The sequence below is a fragment of the Accipiter gentilis genome, chromosome 19 (assembly GCF_929443795.1).
Source record: "Accipiter gentilis chromosome 19, bAccGen1.1, whole genome shotgun sequence".
NCBI lineage: Eukaryota > Metazoa > Chordata > Aves > Accipitriformes > Accipitridae > Astur > Astur gentilis.
In genome coordinates, this window is record NC_064898.1 from 6,211,331 (window position 1) to 6,232,262 (window position 20,932).

The 20,932-nt window shown below is 40.6% G+C and overlaps 1 protein-coding gene across 3 annotated transcripts in view; it reads left to right on the top strand.

The window, feature by feature from the left end:
- The window catches only part of ATP8A2 (ATPase phospholipid transporting 8A2), a 350,586-nt gene that overhangs the window by 39,608 nt on the left and 290,046 nt on the right, over window positions 1–20,932 (top strand). The window contains exons 2-6 of one of the 3 annotated variants that reach the window (XM_049823013.1): window positions 1,407–1,551; window positions 11,800–11,814; window positions 16,050–16,149; window positions 16,778–16,876; window positions 17,739–17,784. In XM_049823013.1, the coding sequence (XP_049678970.1) occupies window positions 1,407–1,551; window positions 11,800–11,814; window positions 16,050–16,149; window positions 16,778–16,876; window positions 17,739–17,784 (405 nt within the window). Of the gene's footprint in view, window positions 1–1,406; window positions 1,552–11,799; window positions 11,815–16,049; window positions 16,150–16,777; window positions 16,877–17,738; window positions 17,785–20,932 lie in introns of those variants that run through there. The other 2 variants (XM_049823014.1, XM_049823016.1) reach the window with 2 other exon arrangements.

Below are 20,932 nucleotides of genomic sequence, written 5' to 3' on the forward strand. Positions count from 1 at the left end.
AGGACTGAAGTTTTTCCCTCAAGCTGTAGTGAAGAAGGATGTAATTTCAGGGGGCTCTCCTCTATATTTAACAAACATATAAAAGTAGATGTGTTTCTTTTCCGAGTTAAGTAAAGGTGGCCCGTCCACCTGTGTCCAATCCAGTAAGTAGTCCAATTTGGTAAAATTTGTCAATTCCAATTAATATTTATATGTAAAGAGTCCCTTTTAGCCACTCACTGTCTGATCAGATCAGTTTGTTGCAGTATGACCTTAGATTTTTACAGAAATCAGAAATAGCTGCTGGATTTGGCTTTACAGTAGCAGTTTCTCAATGTTGCTCTTTGAATGGACTTTCCAAAAACCCCCAAAATAATGTATTTACTAGAGTCTTGCAAAACAAGACGTCTTGTCTAGAGCCACCTGTGCTGGCTTGTAAATCCATGGCTTATTTCATAAACTGATATTCTTATCTAATATATTTACAGCTCAAGTGATGTAAAGTATCTCCATGGCTCAGAATGGAAGGGGAAAGCAATAATCTGTCTTCAACAACTTTGGTGATACGTTGAGGCTTGATGGAGGGAATAGCCAGCTCCTTTCCATTTTGGCTTGCTTTTAATGCAAAGTGAAGCAATGCTTCATAGCACTCAGTTCACTCCAGCCCAGTCGGAGATGAAAATGACTTTCAGATATCATCTTTGAAGCCGTAGGCGTAAAGCAAAAAGTTTATTTTTGCTCTTTTTGGTCTAAAACCGAGTCTTACCTTCGGGTACCAACTCTCTCTAGCCAGCCCCAGCCGTGCCCGGGATGCTCGGTGGGGAACTGCGGCAGGCAGCTTGCCCAGCAGCCACGGAACTCGCCGTGCCCGTGGGGCCCGTGGAGAGGCCAGGCCAGGGGTACCTTGCTCCGTGCATCTTGGATTTAGGCTGGGCCGCGCGGGTGGGCAGCACCGAGGAACTGCCGGGTGGGCGTTACAGTCGTGTGTGTCCCCCCCCGCTTCACCCAGTGGGCTGTCCCACGCCGCAGCCCGCAAAGCTTGGAAGCGGGGAATCCCGGGCGCGGAGGGGGGGCGGGGGGAAGGCACCGGCCCCTCAGCCCGACCGGTAGCGCTGCGGGGGCGGGGCGGGGTCTGCGCCCCTCCCCGCGGGCCCGGGCGCTCTGGCCGCTGGCAGCGGGCGGGCCCCGCCGCCCCCTCCCCGGCCGGCCGTTATTTACCAGCCGCCGCTGTGGTAAACAGGGCGGAGGGTGCGCTCCTAGTCGCCGTTCGCCGCCCGCCGCCGGTCCTGGCCCTTCCCTTCTTCCCCGCGGCGCGGGGGCCGGGAGCTGCCGGGCCGGCTGTGGCGGGTGCGGGCCCCTCGGTGACCGGGGTCCCTCGGTGACGGCGGCCCCTCGCTGACCGGCTCCCCTCTGCGCTCTCCCGGCAGGACCTGTCTGTTCCCCCTCGGGCTACAAGAAGGCGGATGATGAGATGTCCGGAGCCACGTCCTCGGCGGATCTGGACGAGGCACCAGCCCGCACCATTTACTTGAACCAGCCCCAGCAGAGCAAGTTCCGCGACAATTGGGTCAGGTACGGAGCAATCCCCGTTTCTCCCCTTCCAGGCGGCAGCCGAGGCGGGGGGGGGGGGGCTCCGGTCCGTGCCCCTGCCCAGACCTGCTTTCACCACAGTAAGTCGAGTCTCTGCCGAGGCAGCCGGTTGTTTTGGCTGCGGTGGGCACCGGGGTCTGGGTAGCGGGGCGGGGGAGAGTCGGGGAGGAGGGAGGGATCCGGCAGCAGCAAGGGGAAAACTTCTTGTTTTAAGGGTAGCGTGAGCAGGGGGCTCGTAGAGCTGCATGGGTAAAAGGCATCAAAAAGCCTTTGCTTCAGTAGGGCCGCTGAGCTTTGGGATAACAGGACCTAATCTAGCACTCCTGGACACAAGGGCTAACCCATGAAAATTTAGTGCGAGATTTGGATAGAAACCACTACGTAAACTCTGTGGAGCGTTTTCTTAAAAAGTAGCATCCAGCTGTAAGAATAACTAGACCAAGTATAATAGAAGTACAGAATAGGAAGGACGAAAAGAAAAAGTAAGTCTAACGGGACAAGGATACCACAGAGTTTACAAACTCGCATCCCCATGTATACAGGACTACGGTCCGCTTGTGGCTTTTAATTGAAGACCAGAGGGAATTTTCTTTGGCATTTGGAGCCTTTCATTGGAAGGGGGTGTGTTTTAAGACTTCTACTGGTATGATTAATGCCGTGCTGTTGCAGTTTGGAAACACAAATAACGTGCACTGAAACATGGAGTATGAGGATGAATAACATAAGCAAGTTGTGGCAGTGCTTGCCACGCTTGCCTGGGGTTAGCTAGGTGAACAGATGGCTCCTGTCGTGACTAAGGAGGAGTGTTATTTAGCAGGCTTCTGTTCGTTAATGCAAATGTTTGGGTGGTTGTTCAAAGAACGGTTTACACGATGAGTGCCTTTATGAAAATAGAGGAATTTTTATATTTGCCTGAAATAATGATTTCCATTAGCTGGTTTATTGTGTGTATTATCAAGGGTAATTCTAAGAATATCCTCTGGAAGCATGCTGGTGTTCCAGGTAGTGCAGCAACTTACTCATACAGGATTTTCTCCTCAACTTGGACTTAGTATATACTTGGCTAGGAAATTATATGGTTTAGGAGGAGTTAAATGACAGATTTGCTTAGTGTCTTGCTTTTTTATGTGGTCAGAAACACTGGATGTTTTCTCACTTTATTTTTATTTTTTTGTGACTAATTATGAGCTGAGTTTGACTGTTTTCTGTGGATAGAGTACTTGTACTTTTCCTGCTCTACAGAAGGAAAAGCAGGGAATAGAGGGTTGGCAGAAGTGGTAGTTCAGGTTTTCCAGAAGGGATTCTGTTCTCATCTGGCTTAGTCTTGTAGAAAAGTAGTGTGTGGCTCTGCTACCAAGAACTTGTTCCTGGTAGCAGATAGTCCTATTACCAACACCTGAGAGCTGTTGTGTCCAACTTGCTGTCTGGAAGCCATGCCCTGGTAGCTGTGAAAGTTTTTTTCAATAGCTTTTTGCAGCTTTGCCTCCTGACAAGAGCAACTTGAGTCATGAGGAATATTGGTATGTGAGGGATAGGACAAAATGCAGGTAGTGTTATGGGAAAGCAGAGATGTTTGCATTACCTGATTAGGGATCTTGGCTCCATAGTGTCACTTGGAAATTAAGTTTACTTTATAATAACTTGCTGCTGCTCAGTAAGAAAGCTTTGGTCTCTCTGACTCTTAAAAGGGTTGACAGGCCTTGGCTGTGCATTCTCCATTTTCTGGATTAGCTTTCTTCCCTGACCCCAATGGAAATGAAGGTAAAGGTGACTCAAGTTCATAACATGAGTAAGGGTGCCTTGTGTGGAGTACAAGGGGTGGTTTATTTATTCACTTGCTTATGTGTATTGGAGTTTGTCTTGAACTGCAGTTTTGTATTGCCCTTGGATTTTCTTACTTACTGTGTTCAGCTTCTGGATTTCTCAGTGCCATTGGATTTGAAGATGTATTGTCTCCATACAAAACATCGGTGTACCACAGCACAGGGTACTGTGTAAGAGGATAAACATCTGTACATAAGGGCTTATGGAAAATTAAACTGAAGGAGATAATAGAACAGGTTGTTGTAACTCATGTGATCTCTGACTGTCACCTTTTTGGTAGTCATCAAGGATTCTCTGAACAACGGTGGGAATTTGTGAATGTTCATAGGAAGTTTTCCAAATGAAGGGGTAGTGTGGAATACTTTGCTCAAAACTAAGCAAAATACAGCAAGAAATGGAGGTGCAGGGCTGGGGGAAGGTAGGTCAGTGGTATGGCTTTTCATTTAGGATGTTCTAAACACCTTGAGCTTTTTAACTTCTTTGGGGAGAGGCACTGTTAAAAGTGAGTTCTTATGTTTGTTTGTGGGAGCAAAAGGAAAAAGTGGTAAGTACCAATGTCTTTCAGTTTTGGCCAAGTTAATCAAAATTGATTATTCCCTAATACCACATCTAAATAGTTTTGTCGTGGTTTAACCCCAGCCAGCAACTAAGCACCACACAGCTGCTCACTCGCTTCCCCCCACCCAGTGGGATAGGAGAGATAATTGGAAGGAAAAAGGTAAAACTTGTGGGTTGAGATAAGAACAGTTTAATGGAACAGAAAGGAAGAAACTAATACAGACAGTAGTAACAATAACAAAATGACAATAATAATAATAGAATTGGAATATACAAAACGAGTGATGCACAATGCAATTGCTTGCCACCCAGTGACTGATGCTGTTAGTTGCCGAGCAGTGATCCAACCCCTAGGCCAACTCCCCCCAGTTTATATACTGGGCATGATGTCACCTGGTGTGGAATATCCCTTTGGCCAGTTTGTGTCAGCTGTCCTGGCTGTGTCCCCTCCCAGCTTCTTGTACCCCCTGAGCCTTCTTGCTGGCTGGGCACGAGAAGCTGAAAAATCTTTGACTTAGTATAAACACTTAATTAGCAACAACTGAAAACACCAGTGTGTTATCAACACTCTTCTCATACTGAACCCAAAACATAGAACCATAGAACTGTTTAGGTTGGAAAAGACCTTTGAGATCGAGTACAACCATCAACCAACACCACCATGCCCACTAAACCATGTCTTGAAGTGCCACACCTATGTGTTTTTGAACATCTCCAGGGATGGTGACTCCACCACTTCCCTGGGCAGCCTGTTCCAATGCCTGACAACCCTTTCAGTAAAGAAATTTTTTCTAATAACCAATCTAAATTTTCCCTGGCACAACTTGAGGCCATTTCCTCTTGTCCTATAATAGTACTCTACTAGTTACTAGGAAGAAAATGAACTTTATCCCAGCTGAAACCAAGACAGTATGTAGTGCTATTGCAAAAGCTAAGTGGATGGCAAGATGACACTAACACTTCTAAAAGTCTTAAAGTGTGAGGATGCAGAAGGAAGAACGGTTTTATCTTTCCCCAGGCTTTCTGGAGTAAGTGAGACAGAACTTCGTAGAGCAATGGCTATGGTGTGTTTTTTTTTTTTTTTTTTGTTGTCTCTTCAGACTTTGTCACAAACTATTTCAAAAACTAGTGCTGTAAAACTTTGTTGTAGGCTGGGTTTAGCTTTGTCCTTTACATGTGCATATATATGGCTGTCACCATTCTTTATTATACTGCAGCAGCAGTGATTTGTTCTGTAGGAACATCTCTCTTTTATCTGTATTAGAAGCTGTTTTCATCCCTGCTATGTTGTTTGAAAAACTTTGTGTGTGTGTAACTCTTCGGACCTTTTAATAGAAGGTAAATGATGTTCCATTTTCAGCTGAAGCATTTTAGAAGCTTTTAAATATGTAGAAATGGAACAAATACAATTACTTTGTCCAACACAGCTCTAGTTGTGGTATTAAGTATGTTTGCATTTATGAAAGTTAACTAGTACCTATTTTGACTTGTTCAATATACTTAACTATGTGTCTGTTTAATAGGGGCATTTCTGTACTTAAATGTTACATTTCTTACTGAACTTAATGTTCTGAAAACTTCCAGCCACTCTGTACACACCTCTATGCCACTTAAAGTCAATAGTTATAATCTACTCTCTGGCATTCTACATTGGGGGTTAGAAGTCTACTAACAGTCATCAGGCTTAAGACATCCCTGGCTACAGACAGTATGAGATGGTAGTCAAGCTTCTACAGAGACCCCAGCCAGCATATATGTATATAGATATCGTTGGTTGTTTTTTTGGCCCTTCCTTCCAAGGTGCTGTGAGAAAAGGCTTTCTTTGCACTTCTTTAAAATACTGGCTTTTACTTATAATTCGGGCGTGAAACACAAAATGTTATGGATTGTTAATGTTTTCAGCCTCTAACTCTTCTACTGGTGACTTGATTCAATGTGAGCAATTATGGTAGTTTGTACACTCGTTATGTAGTGGATCAGCACAGTGTGAAAGTAACTGTTTAGCAGAAGTGCCAGCTTTTCTGGTGGTTTTGACTTGAAATGGTTTTTTTGCTACCCGAGTTTGCCTGAGTGCTTAAACCATAGCTCTTCATTACAAGTTTGATTTATGTGATTACCTGAATGGTGAGGGAGGTGACGCAGAAGTCTTTATTTTATAGTTTGAAAACAAACTTGCCTATTGCATTGTAAAAACAGAGATACAGGTGGGGTGTGATGATAGAGGTTTGAATGCTGTGTCAATACTTCTGAGATTGCCAAACTAAAGGCATGAATACTGTTCCAAATATATACTAAGTGGAGACTGTTTTACTTTGCTTAAAGTGAGAATGTTCTACAGATCTGGCTTTCATGTAAATAAAATTCCTTGATGTTTCTTATTAATAGAGGAATCCACTCTGACATCAGTGGCTTATACCAAATGTATAGCAGTACTGTACTGAAACTTTCTTCCAGTGCAGGCAGTAAAAATCACCAGTTAAGTGATTTGAGCCCCTCACTTGCTGCATGTGTTAATGTTGATGCAAAAGTAGTTGGGACTTCTGGTTTCTTGATCCAGGAAGCACAATAGTGCTGAAATAACTTTAAGGACATCAGTAATTGTCTCCAGGTTTTTGAAGTACATTGCAGTTGCTGTTGTAACTGTTGCTCTATATAATATTCTTAAGTTCAAGGCCTGGTAGTGCGTCCTGGTGCAAGTCTGACTTGCATCTGAATCAGGACTCCCAAGTTCAGCCTCAGTATGTGGCTTGAGTGGGAGGTCAGGGGCAGAGCAGCAGTCAAGAAGGGCAAAATTGTACTTGTATACTTTTCATCAGTTCTTGTTGAAAAGCTTTTCATCAGAACAGAACTTGGTGGCTTGGTCTATTAGGGATGTCCCAAAAGATGCATTCTAATATCCACAAAATCCTCAGTTCAGAGACCGGTCTTCCATACAGGCAGAAGTTAAATTCTGCTAGAAAAGATAATGAGCAGAAAGCCTTCATTGTTCACTTTTAAACTGTACAGGGTCCTAAAACTCAAGCAAACTGGTGAGAACTAATTTCTTGTTTCATAAGGCAGATGCACCACCACCAGGAATTTACCACTGAAGGCTCTAACAAGGCTTCTAGTAGCACCACAAGTCCTTAAACAGGCTGTTTGTATCTGTAGTCCCAGACTGTCCCATCAGTGTCTGCAGGATGCTTGCTGGTGACCAAATTGTAGGTACAGTCTGAATACAGCTGTATGTTGCATTTAAATGAAGCTAAGTGCATTGCTTTTTTGGCTTGTAAACAGGTACTGTAGAAGTCATTTGTGGTTTAGAGGTGTTAATGCTTTCTTGAATGTGTGGGGAGGTTCTCACTGGTGCTTAGTAAGTCGCTGCTGCTGAAATAGCCGTTGCTGGTATCACTAGCCAGTTAGTATTGACCGTAGTAACATGAATATCCCCAGTAGTGTTCCTTATAATCTGCAGTTGAAAATGTGAATGGTAGTCTGCTATGCGCAAGTCCTCTTATCTGCACTTAAGGCTGTAGACCGGCATTCCTCTTGCACTAAAATGTACCTTTGCTCTTTAGGTAAAACTGTCCCTACTTGTGTTCGGTTTTTTCTTGGTGGAGTTCAGACAGTGTGGCTGTTTGTACTAGTGGTTGTATTGCATTTGGAAATCTCTTTTGTTGTCATGTGAACAGATCGCTTCCTGACTGCAGAAAAGCATTTTGGAATTCTTCAAAGAAGAATTCTGAATGTTACAAGTCTAATCGTGTATTAAACTAATCCTCCAACTCTTTTCAGTTGTAGGTAGATACAGTTCTTAACTGAGAAGAAATATGTTTACATACTTCTTGTAAATAAGCAAAAGCTTAATTTTCCTGCAGTGCAGCTGTTACTGATACTGTAATCTATCACAATGAAAAAGGCTTGGGTACAGCTATAGAAGGATTCTTTTAGCCATTAGAACTTGCTGGTATTTTATGCCTGCTGTTGATGTTGTGTTTCCAGATTGTGCCAATGTATTTGAAGTTGCTGCAACGGACTAAGCCCGTTGGTCTTAGTGGGCTGCTTCTGGGGTCAGTGTTGAATTTTGGCTAGATGAAATGTCTGGGTGAAAAAATATGTGAGAGTTCTAGTGCCCTTCCACCTGCTGCATGTTGAGCTCTCTGGCATACTGAACTTGGGTTGGGTTTTTTGGCTTTGTGATGGATTTCATACATTAGCAGTAGCAAAACAGCAGAGTAATTAAACTAGTTTTTTTCCTTTTTAGATAAAGTCACTACTTAAGTGACTTTCAGACACTGGAGCCAAAGCTTATATGCAGTCTGACTTCATGCAAACAAAGCTGCTTCCCCACATATTTGTTGAATAAATATTGGCTCATATTCAGCAGTGTGTATTCCCTTGTGACTCTGCATTTCTGCTTATTCCTCCATTGTTGGTAATCTCTGTCCAGAGAAATACGTGAACAAGAAGAGACAATGTTCTTGGTGATTCCCTGTGTAGTTTGAGTGAGGGTAGAATCAAAGCAGGTGTCTTTAAGGACTTAGAGGTGTTGTGTACAATAAATCACACTTTCTGAAGTATTTTGCTGTTTACAGTTGTGTGTATAGCCTTCTGCTCAGTGCTACAGACCTCCCTGTCTGATTGCTGGTGGCCTGTAGGAAAGGGTAGAATAAGAAAGGCTCTTTAAGTTGACCTAAATAGAGCTCAAGAACTCTTAACAACTGCTTTTCATATAGTTTGTGGACTGTGAAGATGCTTGTTCAGTTTTGAGAGAAATAGAAGTATTCATTTCTTCTGCCACCCTGTTGCTTGTCACTAGAACAATAGCTGCGTAAGTTGTGGTGACAGTTGGAATTAAATAATGGCTTTAAAACTGAAGTTAGCACTCGGGCTTTTAGACAGCTAGCTACCTTATGTGACTTGTTTTGATATTTTTTCAGCCATCTTCATATCAATGCTGTGTGTTTACTGTGAAGCCTATTTTGGGTTTGCACAGTAACTAAATGTGATATTAAACTTCCTTTTTTAGGCAGTAGTATTTCTAGGTTAACTGTTCTAGTCAGCTCTGTTCTATTGAGTTGTATTTGCCAGCAGGGCTACTGAAAAGCAAGGGCCTATTTCTGTAGTGATGACCTGACAATATTGGAGCATGCTGAAACAATATCATGCCTACAGAGCTTTTAGTGCTGTGTCTAAACAGTCTTTGTCTAATGTATTTGTTGCTGAAAAATAGCCAGGAGTCTGTTCCCCTTTCTGTAGGGTTTGCATGAATAGAGAACAAATGGAAAGACCTTTTTTGTTTGCATGCTTTAGGAAAAGCCTCCAGGGTACAGGATTTGGAAAGCAGAAGTGCTATCATTTCTATTAAATGTGGCCATGAGGTTTTGTTTTTAAGTTAAACTGAGCATAAGCAGTCGTGCTAATGCCTGTTCGGTATTAAGATTGTAATGAGCTCTACTGTAGGAGGCATTTCTAGTGGAAGTAATACTTGCTTTGGCAACATGAGTTACGTGAGTTTTTGCAGTCTTTCACTGCCAGTGTATGGTAGAAGTTCTGCTGATACTGGGTTGGTTTGGCACAAGATACTGTAGGTTAGAAATTCTGAGAAATCCTTACACAGTTAGGAGTTGATCTTACTAACTAGAGAGTAAGACTGACATGCTTCAGCAGACAACAGTTCATACTCCATTTTAATCTACTTTTGTTTTAACAATGGTCTGTACAAAGATAACCAAAGTGAGCATTTGAAGATAAGCTTGTTGCTGATGGAGCTTCTGAGGAAGTGCAGATAGCTCAGCCAAGCTGGGTTTGTCAGCCTAAACATCTTACTCCTGACATGGAACTTGTGCGTTAGGGCAGATAACACTACTTGCCAGCAGAAGCAACAGTAATCAATGAATTGCACTTACCACCCTGCCTTTTCATTGGGTTTTGGTGTAGGACGTGACGCTAATGATGTGCATTACTATAAAATAATGATGTAAGAATATATTTGAGAAGTCTATGCTAATTTAGATTTCCCCTTGTGTAAAACACTCCTTAAACCTCGGTGGTTGGTTGTCTAGCTGACAGCTGTCTGCTGTTCGGTTTTTTGTTGGTTGTTTGTTTTAAATCTAGTTATGTATGAGGTCTTGAATTTACCTTGAAGTAAACTAGTCTTCAGAAGAGCTTCAGTGTCTTATTACAGCAGGCCCAAATCTTTCTGGCCCACAAAACCCACAAGTTCTGGTAGAATTTGACCTGCAGGGGAGTTAGTAGGCTGGCTTGATACGTCTTGAGTCTTTTATACCTGTATGAAACAATCTTTTTCTCCCCAAATCATATGATTTGAGAGAAGAGGGCTCAGATACTAGACGTGATCAGCTTCTCCTGTTAAAAAGGAGGGGAAGAACAAGTCTTCCAAACACACAGTGGTGCCTTTAGTTGCTTTTGTGGGAGCCCATCTTATAAATGAAGGAATCCTTATACTAAGAAACGTGGGGAAGTGGTGAGGTCCTTCAGATGAAAACTCTCACTGGTAAGGGTTTTTAGAAGTTACTGGGCACTGCAGTTTGAAGCTGCTAGAAGTGCATTCTGCCAAAATTCACATGGATTAATTCTAATACATCTGAATACTCCCAATCAGTTCCATTGTGTGCATAATTTAGGACAACGGATTTATCCCTTTTCTACAGTATTACACAGCTTGTTGGGAAATCTTTCAGGACTTGATATTTTGCTGGCTAGGCAGAAGTACGTCATTTAAACAAAGTTAAGACTTGTTTTATCTTCTGACAATATATGAACGTGTATGTGTTAGATGTCATTGCAATTATAGAGAAACTGTAGGGGAGTGCAGGAAAAGATGGAAACAATACAGGCATTTGGACTATGGCTACTCCAGAGCTGGGTGACAGATATTCTAACATGATGGTTCTTGGTTCTTTGCCTTGCTCTGGCAAGCTTTAAGCAATAATATCTTGTAGGATTCAAGTTTTGCACTCTACTGTGCAAGAGCTAGTCTTGCTCCTTGTACACTCCTATTCTGACCTGAGCTCAGAGTCTGTCTTGAACTGTTCAGAGTATTTAAGCACCAGCTAAGGTTTTCTTAGCTGACGGAAGTGTACAGGCCATATACAGCGTGGTGAAACCCTTTCTGGCTGGAGTCTTCCTCTGTAGCAACTGGTCTCAAGGATTCATCTGACAGAGTGAGGATTTTTGATTAAATTGGGGGCTGCATTGGTTCAGGCAGAAATTGCTGCCTGCTACAGTAAACCAACACTGGTTCTTTAGGACCTAGTTTCCAGTCAACCAATAATCATTGCATAGGCATATAGTAATTGCTTCTTATAAGCCTTCATGATGTGTTCTTTGGAGAATTTGTAAACAGTTGATTTTTGTCTTTATTGAATTATGTGATGAAAATACACTATCTTCTATATGTGCAAGGAGGTAGATGATCTGTCATTTGCGTGCAACTGCTAAAAGTCTTGTTTGTGACGTTTGGATTTGTAACAGCCTAGCCAGTGTTCTGCGTGGCAGTGTTGTTTGTTGATGAGATACTCCTATGAATGAGCTTTCTCTATACGCAGTCCAATAATTGTTTGTTGCTTTTTGTGTTAATGTAGTTAAGTATCACTTGAAGTATGTAAAGCTTGCTGCTGTGCCTCTCACAGCAATGGTGACTGGAGGTAGCTTGTGTTCATAGTGCTTCTGAAGTTCAGAGCTACAGCAGAACGTCTGAAGCTGATGTCAATCTTGGCATTAAAAGAAGTCATGTGCCTGCAAGACCTTAGCACACACACACTCTTCCACTGAAGACGGTACTTGAGCCCTTAATTCAAGCAGATCATCTTGGTTTTTTAATTATTTTTTCTTTCTCTGTTACAGGTCATCTGATCTTTTGTACGTGTTAATGGAAATAAAGCCTGTTTGAGAGAAGGCTTCAAGTCCTTAACGTTTGCTTTAATTACCCAGCCCCTCTGCTGTGGTTCAGATGTCTGTGCCTGGCTTTCTTAGTAATTGATCCTGTGAATTGGTGTGTGTTAAAAGCACTAACATCAAGTAATAAGCATTCTTTAGCTCTCAGATTTGAGAGTACTTCAAGTATGTGAACTGTGGAATGGATAGTTGTGGGTGAATGCTGCCCAGGAAAGAACAGTTTGTTGTGTGTATCACCCCTGGAAATGAGACCATGTGTGTCTCAAACATGTCCTGTTTTCTTTATCATGATTAGCCTGAAGGTGAAGTTCATCTCAGAGCTGTCAATATTAATTCTCAAGGAAGGGGTGGAAGGCCTTTAGAGGGCTGACTGAGAAAATGTAGAGCTGTATTCAGCTGCTCATTGCCAGCACACATACACTTTTCAAGGAAGTAACTTCTCTGTTTCTATTATTGGCAGCCTTTGCCTCTTTAAGAATGATTCAACAGAGTAAAACTTGACTTTATGAAGGTTTTGGGGAAATGGGGAAAATGGTAACTATGGGACCTGTAATGCAAAAATTCCATGCTAATAAATAGAGGAACTATACTGGAAAACTACTGCTGAGTTTCTTGGCACGTTATTTGCTACTTTTCATTTGAATGTTATCAAAATAACTCATCCTTGGTACTCTAGTAGCACAGTATTGAGTTAAGGTATGTGAATGACACTAACTTTTTTCAAATTATACAGTGATTGCTTTCAGAAAAATCTCTGCACTGCCCTAGAAACAGTGGGGCAGATGCTTTTAGCTGTACTGATGTGTATACAAATTCATTTATTAAACAGGGTTTAGTAGTGTTCCTCCTGACTTGCACAGTGCTGTCATGTGAAACATGACTTATGTGGATTAAGTTGCAGATACAGAGAAGACATCTCTTCTAATATTTGCACGCCTGCTTAAACATCGAACTTGTTAACTATGAAAATGTTGCTTAACTACACAACTATTGCTTAAGGAAAAAACAGTTTGTTGTTTGGTTTCCTGCATGTGTTTCCCTCTTCCCCCTGGCACAACCTGTTCTGTGAGTTGCAGACCTGGCGTTCTTGGAGTTGGGTACAAGGCGCGTATTTAAAGATAAGATGGCTCTGACTAGGGCTTGTCAGAGGACTAACCTTTGCAGGTATTTATCTTTAGTGACCAAAATTGTGTTATGAGCAAGCTACCTGAATTTTCTACCTGTCTGTCATCACCATTAACTTCATTCTGAGCTTTGATTATTCTTAAGTCACCTACAATGCATCTCTCTGTTGGGAGGGAGCACAAAGCTTTTTTTATTTTGAAGTATTGTATTTGCCATTTAGACAGCTGTTCCTCAGAGCCAAATTAATCAAATAGTCCTGCCCAGCTTAGAGTGTTAGTTAGCTTTTCATAAGAAGCTTTTTTTAATAATAATATGCACCTGCTGTTTAAACACACACATGATTACTGTTCCTGGTCTGCATGGTAACAGCTTAATGTGCCCCTGTAATTAGAACTGTACCTATTTTCTCTAGGCATCTGTCATGTTACTTAAGCAACAAAATACATGGTGTGACTTAGCATGTATAATGCTTGTTCAGAAGAGCCTTATTGTGTTGGTATCAACACAATCATTAGAGTAAGCATATTGTTTGGATCAGTTAGCTATAAAGTTGGTAAATGGTAGAATGTTGTTAATAAATGTTTCAGCTTGATTGCACTCAGACAAATTCTTGCTTTGATGTAGTCATAGCAATGTGGTATCCAGGGGAATGCTATTTTGATATAAAAAAAATCTGCTAATACTTGGTTTCTAATTAGTATTGCTTGGGGAATTCACTTGTAGGTCTAAACTGTTAACTTGATTAACCTGTATTTTTTAAGTCACAAGGTACATCTGAGACGCGTTTAATTATGTTCTGTATTAAAGGAAGGTTATTACACATAAGACCAAGCAAATGTGGCTTAAAAATACTTAGAGTTGGAAGAAATTAATAGCATTTCAAGGAAATAACTTCTCTTCATTTATACAATAAATGTACTACATTATATGCTTTAAACCTGGATGCATGTTTTCACTCTATTGGCTTAGTTGGTATAACTATGTTGAAGTCTGACCACCTGAAATTTCTGTAAAATACCACATTGAGTGTTTGAATACATGATTTTGCTGAGCAGCAGTAGCAATAGAAAGTCTATACTCTGTAGTACTGGAAATGCTGTCATGGTACCTTTTCTTAGAGTTCAGTTAAAGTAATAACTGATTTGCATCAAACCTAGTAGTGGTTTGTAGTTGCTTGAAGAGGAAACTAGGTGATAAGATGGGGTCTTAATTGTTCTTTAATTGACCATTTTGTTTAACTTGCCCCACTGATTCTGCTCTAGTGTCCAAAATAGAGCTTTTTATAACAAATTCTACTATGTTCTATCTTGTTACTGTTTCATTCTGGAAGATAAAGCACTATCTCATTAGGTGGCTTCGAGTTGGGGATGGGGAAGCTGAGAGGGAGAAGAAAATGCTTAAAGCAAGTAAGTGGTCTTGGAGAATGCAGTTCTTTAACCTTGTACATACAAACTAATAAGAGAACCCTATTGAACTTAACTGCTTGTGGATCAAGGTTGTAGTAAGATTTTTATGCCTAGCAGTCAATTGTAGAAGGCAGATCATGTAGATAAAACATCTGATTATACTAGTTCTTTGTGATCTGTGAATAGTAATGCCATGGATTTCAATTGATCTGGAAGGCTTATGGGTGGGAGAAAACCAGAAAAGCATTTCACATCGAGAACCAGGCTTAATGGAAAGGTGCTCTTGACACTTCTAGGAAACTTGAATAAAACAGCATCTTGTCTGTGTTCACAGAGTTGTGTTATTAGTGTCAGGAAACAATTTTTTTTTTTGTTCTTGTAAGGAGTATCTTAGGGTTCTCAATTCCTTGGAAATACAAGACTTAAACACCACACCCCCACAAAAAAACCCAAAACAAACCACAACAAAACCAAACCAACCAACAAACGAAAAACCCCAACTCAACAAAATGATGCCCCAACACACAAAGAAAACTCCTGTCACAGGTTGTCTGACTCCTGCAGAGCTTACATTTAGTGTCTGGGGGAAGACACCTGAACTACAGCTGCAAGTGCACGGTTATTAAAACTCCAACTTGGGCTGATGCCTGGTAGTTAACAGTGGGGGAAGATGCTGTGCTAATTCAATGGGGGAAAGTAAGGCAGAGTTGCTATTTCTGCTCTAAAAATATTTTTTTCTCACCTAATGGAACACTACATGCTACTGGATAGGTTCAGTCACTGGTACAGCTCAGAAGTTCTGCAGCACAATGAGTTTCCTTGTACTGTCTCAAGAAGACATGTAGGTGACTGAGTTGTACCTAATGTGTTCAGGGAGTGAGGACTTTGCAAGATCAAGGGTCTTAATCTCTTTTAGGTTGGTTTTGATAACCTGACAGCATGGAGGTGGCTTATTCAGCTCACTTAAAAATTCAATGGTTAAATCACCTTGTGATCTTGGACACTTTTTTTCCTGAAGTTGTATTCATGCCCATCATGGGTTTGATGTGAGGAAGACAAGAAATTACATAGATTATTGAGACTAGTTAGTACAGTTTACTTTTGTTTTAAGATGGAATAAATAGTAATGTAACTACTCAGGAAAAATAGCTAGAAAGAGTAAGCTGAAAAAGTGTGTCTTGTTCTAGAGGATTATTCATAACTGAACGTAGAGTGGTTCTGAACTGGGAAATGAGGCATTTTTAAAATGGCACCGCAGAATTTCTAATTTTTCCCATATTCAGCTCTGCCTCCCTTAACATTTAAATTCTTCGTTTTGATGAGGGGTAGGCACTTGATCAAGTGCTTGGAACTGAGGTGAGAGATTGCATGTTCATGGTGCTGAAGTTTGGATGGATAGTAAACTATTTGATAGTTAATCCAATAATAAAGGCACCAGTGATTTGAAGTGGGACTGTGAGACTTCTGGGTCTGTGTGATACCTCTTCTGTTCAGTACAGCTCTTCCTCATAACACAGACAACTTCCTCCATATTCTATGTGTCTTTACTGTGCGATCTTTGAGCCACTTTCTAACACCGGCTTTTAGAAGCCTACTTGAAACTTTTTGGTCATAATCCCTGTGTGATATTCTGATTGAGTACTAAAATAAAAATCCTCTAACCTGCAGCACAGCCAAGTACAGTGTGGTGACATTTCTACCTCGATTCCTGTATGAGCAGATAAGAAAAGCTGCAAATGCATTCTTCCTCTTCATTGCCTTACTGCAGGTATTGTTTTATTGGTTTGCCTTGATTATAAAATGGAATTGTAATATAGCAAAAGTTGTTTCAGTTGTTACGCTTAACTGCAAAGAAATCCTTAGACATTTTAATAGTAATACTTCTATACTTCTGTGGAAGTATAGTGCTTCTGTACTTCTTTGTATATACTTTACAGTTGAAATTAGAAGGCAACTTAGAAACTTCTCAATGTGGTTTGTGAAATCAAGCTACTTTTAGTCTTAGTAAGACCAAGAAGTGGTATTGTAAAATATGGAGCTCTTGATCATACTGAGAAAAGCATGTGTGGATTCTTGTGAAACTGCTGACTGTTTAGATAGTCCAGATTATCACTGCTTCCAGGTAAATTACATTATTTGACTGCTTTTCTTGTGAAGAGAAGAGAAATAGAATAAGACATGTACAACAACTTTATCTTCTCACTTTATGGTAGTAGTTTCTTTAAACCTACTGAGAGCTTAGGCTACTTTGCCCACTGAAATTGGATGTCAGTCAGGTGCAAATTAGAAAACTCAGCGTTCTCTTTTCTGAGAGCTTTGCTTAAAGTTCTAAATCTGCTAGAAACTAATTTTAAATACCAATATAAACTGGGTATCTCTTTTTCCTCTGTTCACAGCAAATTCCAGATGTCTCTCCAACAGGAAGATATACCACCTTGGTGCCATTGCTATTTATTTTAACAGTTGCTGGCATCAAAGAAATCATAGAAGACTATGTGAGTATGGTTATGGGGAAGGCTGTGCTAAAGACAAAGTGTTTCAAAAAAAGCTGCAAAATGCCACAAAGCTATGCATCTATGAAGTCAATATTGAGTCATTGCTGAGCAGCAGCAAAAGATCCTTCTGATTTTCAAAGCTCTGAACTTGACTAGAATTTCTGTAGCAAGTGGAGATAAATCAAGCATTTTTGTCATAGACGGTGAACAAGGAAGCAGTAGAAGTCAGGAATCTTGTTTCTACCTCTTCAAACTTGTTTATTTGTGCTTTTAATAGAAAGGCCTGGCTAAAAAGGCACTGTAGAGTTCTGACAGATACGTGGCCTTTTAATTGGTCTTGAGAAAACTGGGGGGGATTGGGGGCGCCAAGCAACTTGAGCATAGAGCAAACTATTTGGGGGAAAATCTGCACTAACTTGCTTGGATACTGTTTAAAATGAAGAGGTCTTTCTGCTTTGCAAAGTTCTGATGAATAAAATAATTTAGAAATCAGTCTAAACAAACAGCACGTAGAATGTGTAGTGCAGCTATCATCTAAATACACTGTTCCTCATTGTTCCTTTTGTTTTTCTTTCCAAAAACTAGTTTTGGAGACCTAAGTTGTTTTTGTTGATGATCCAGGTTTGAGCCTGACTTTCAAGATGGGGACTCTCACTTTAAAGTTACATTGTATTCTTTTACAAACCATTTGGATTTAGATGATCTGTATGGCTTTTTAAAAAAAGATAATGTAACAAAGGCAAAAATGACCCAGTATATCATTTTGCAGTTTGTCATGTTTCTAGCTCTAATGGTTTTGGAATCTGTACTGAAGTGTAATGAAGTGTAATGAGGTGTAATGAAATGTTTTGTTTCCTTGCAGAAGAGGCATAAGGCAGACAGTGCAGTGAATAAAAAGAAAACAATAGGTAAGACTAAACAGTCTTTAAGTTTAAATATTTAAAGTGCAAATAGTGAGTACCAGAACACTTACTTCTGAATAATTCTGTTGCTTAAACAGTCATGATGGTGGGGAATGCATGTATTTTTGGAATAGGTAGTTACTGATATGTTAGGGTTTTACTTTACCAAATGTTTCAGGCTGATGTGGATAGTGTGACACTTGAGGGTGAGGCATGGGGGGGGATTATTAGAATTTATAAGTTCGTGTAAAAATGCCAAACAAACAAACAAGAACCCCCAAAACAGCCAACCAAAAAAAATCAAAACAAAAAACCCACCCAAAACCCCCACAAAACAAACACACCCCCCCTCCCAAAGCCCAACCAACAAAAAAAGCCCAACAGACTCTTGAAACACTAAAAGTTGGTGTCAAAGGCATATTAAGTAATTTTTTTAACTGTTTCTGCCCTTAAAATATAGGAAGAACTCTGGGGATTTTGTGCATTTGCTTTCCTGAAGTGTCAGTAAAAGAATTTAACAATGATATTCTCTGAATGCCTACTTATATCCCTGAGATATTGACACTACTTGGTACTGAATACCTGAAGACATCATATTCATTTTCTTCATCTCCCTTAAGTGAGAACCTGTGCGGAAAATGGGAATTGTTTATTGAAGGCTACCCTATGATCAGTCTGTGCTGCAGTCATGGGATGTCTGCATTCCTGTGTTGGATAGCTCCCTTCCTGCTCTACGGAGATCTGTAGGTGAAATGGAAAACACAGGGACTTGACATCTGAAAAGAGCACCTTCCTCTCCCAGACACGTTTAGTTTGAGTGTCAGAAAGCTAGAGAAACCCTTAAAGGACAAGGGGAACTGAACAACCTGCTAGCTCCATCCTTCAGTTAATAGGCATAATGTTTGCAGTACTATTTTCAATGAGTTGTTTTTTTCTCATCCTTGAGAAGTTAAGTTGATCATTGAGATTGTATATTAATGAACATCAAAAAGCATTGCTTTACCAGTTCAAGGTAATTTCATTACAAGAGTCTGGGAAGATGTTTCAAGTGCAAGAACAGTGTATTTATTAGTAATGAGAAATCAGCAATTAACTGGCTGTAGCACAGCAGGCCTTGTTATAGGTAATGTAAAAGACTGTTCTTTCAAAGGTCATATAGGTGCTTCTAATTCATTTGTAGTTATAGAACATGTGCTAACAAACACTTCAAGGGAAGTTTATCACAGTAATTGTGGAGAGACAACCTTAAACACCACGAGGTATTCTTATGGAGCGAAGTAGCACTTTAAATTATTTTAGTTCAGGTTTTGGTTTTTTAGTTTGAACACTCTAAAATAGTTTTCAAAATGATACTTAAAACTGTATCTTCATATTTCTTAAGAGGAAGGCTAAAGAGGCTCATTCTTGAGATTTGTATTATGAGAATGAAAAGCTAATTTCTGTTCAGGGTGGGATTAAGATGAAATAAATTCAGGTTCTGTATGTGTCTTTAGGTTCCTCTTATAGTCAAGTGAGGTCTAGTCAAAGCAGTCGGTACAGAGAGCAGTTCAAATCACTCAAAAATAGACACGTACTGGCTGCTTGGCGATGTTCTGAACTCCAGTGCCTGCAATGACCAGATGCTTGCTTCAGTAGTATGCATGTATGCTTTGCTTTTATCTTCATGCTTAGTTTTTTGGAGCAGTAGTGTATCTTCAAAGCACATTTCCTATATTAAATTTACCATTGAAAACACTGGTTTGCTTTGCAGAGTGGCTTTGGTACGTAGGAATTAAAATCCCTTTGGAGAAAAGTAGATTGAAAGTTCTGCTCCAGGTGAGCGATGTACATCTCTGTTAGGAACTGGAGCGTGTTAGGCTCTGAGCCAGTGTTTCATGTCTTGGATGGCTTCACATGGTGTGTGCAGAGATGACATTGAATCTCTGGACCAGACTAAATGTAATCCCAAGAGAAGCCCCTGAGCAGCATATTGCATGGATGTAGAGAGCTCAGTAATAACTGTTCTGATGTATTGATCCTCTTGTTCTCAAATGATAGAATAAGCTGCGAGCATTTAATACTGTAAGGGATGCGCTCTAATAGTTTGCTAGCCCTGTGCTTGTCTGCTGTTGCACAAGACTGATGGGAAATGCTTGTCTTTCAGGACCAGCACTTCAAATGGCGCTACACACCAAGGTGTGAGTGACAGCGTTAAGTCTTAGATCCAGAACATCAATACACTGGTTTTTAGTCTTAGAAAGTCTTAGGTAGAAGGTTTATATTGAAACTCTGTTTCTGAGTAGGAGCAGTCTTTTTAGGTACTTGTTCTTTGTTACTTTAACCAAATACCTTTTGTCAATGAATAATTCATCAGTTTTACCCTCCTATAAAAGTTCTAGAGAAGACAGTCATTTCTGTCCTTTGGAGTACACCTATAAAACTAGGTTAAGCATAGCAGAAGGTGCAAAATTGTAGCCCCAAAATTTCTGAACTGTTTTATGTCTAATGGAAACTTTGTCTTTTGACCGTGGGGTTATGAGTTTGGAAAAAAAAAAAAGTAGCTTCAGTAACTTGCTTGACGAATTAATTTCAATACTTAAATTGATTTCAATAAGCATGGAAGTTAAATTGTTTTCTTAAGTAAATTGTCTACAAGACCAAGTTCATGGCACTTGAAGCTACAAAATGCCTTCATTGCATGTGAACATGCAACAATGAACTGTGTGCTGAACCATCTCCAAAATTCCCTGTTGCAACAGGGAGCTGTTTAAAGCAAGGCACAGGAGATGCTAAGTGTTGCAATTCCTCTGAGGGTTTGGGTTTTTAGTTAAGGCTTGAAGGTATGTGGCTTTTTCACTTCAGATTCTGGGCTCAGGCTTTCTCCTGAGTTCTGAATTAAGCAGAGCTCAGTTCAAGCACAGCTTAGAGGGAAGGAAAGGGTGCGACAAAACTGTTCTTCCCCTAAACTGCATAAACTTGTTTGGGTGGAAGCTCAGCAGTTTAGATGCATCGCTAGCAGTGCTTCTGTTGCTGCCCACACATTTTTTGTGCACTTCACTGTGATCCATCCACTGTATTATTAAATCTCAGGATTCAGTGCTCTAAAGTGTGCGGCCTGAGGACAGGAATCAAGAAATAGCTTTCCTGTGCTTGATTTGGTGTGAAGAATCTTGCA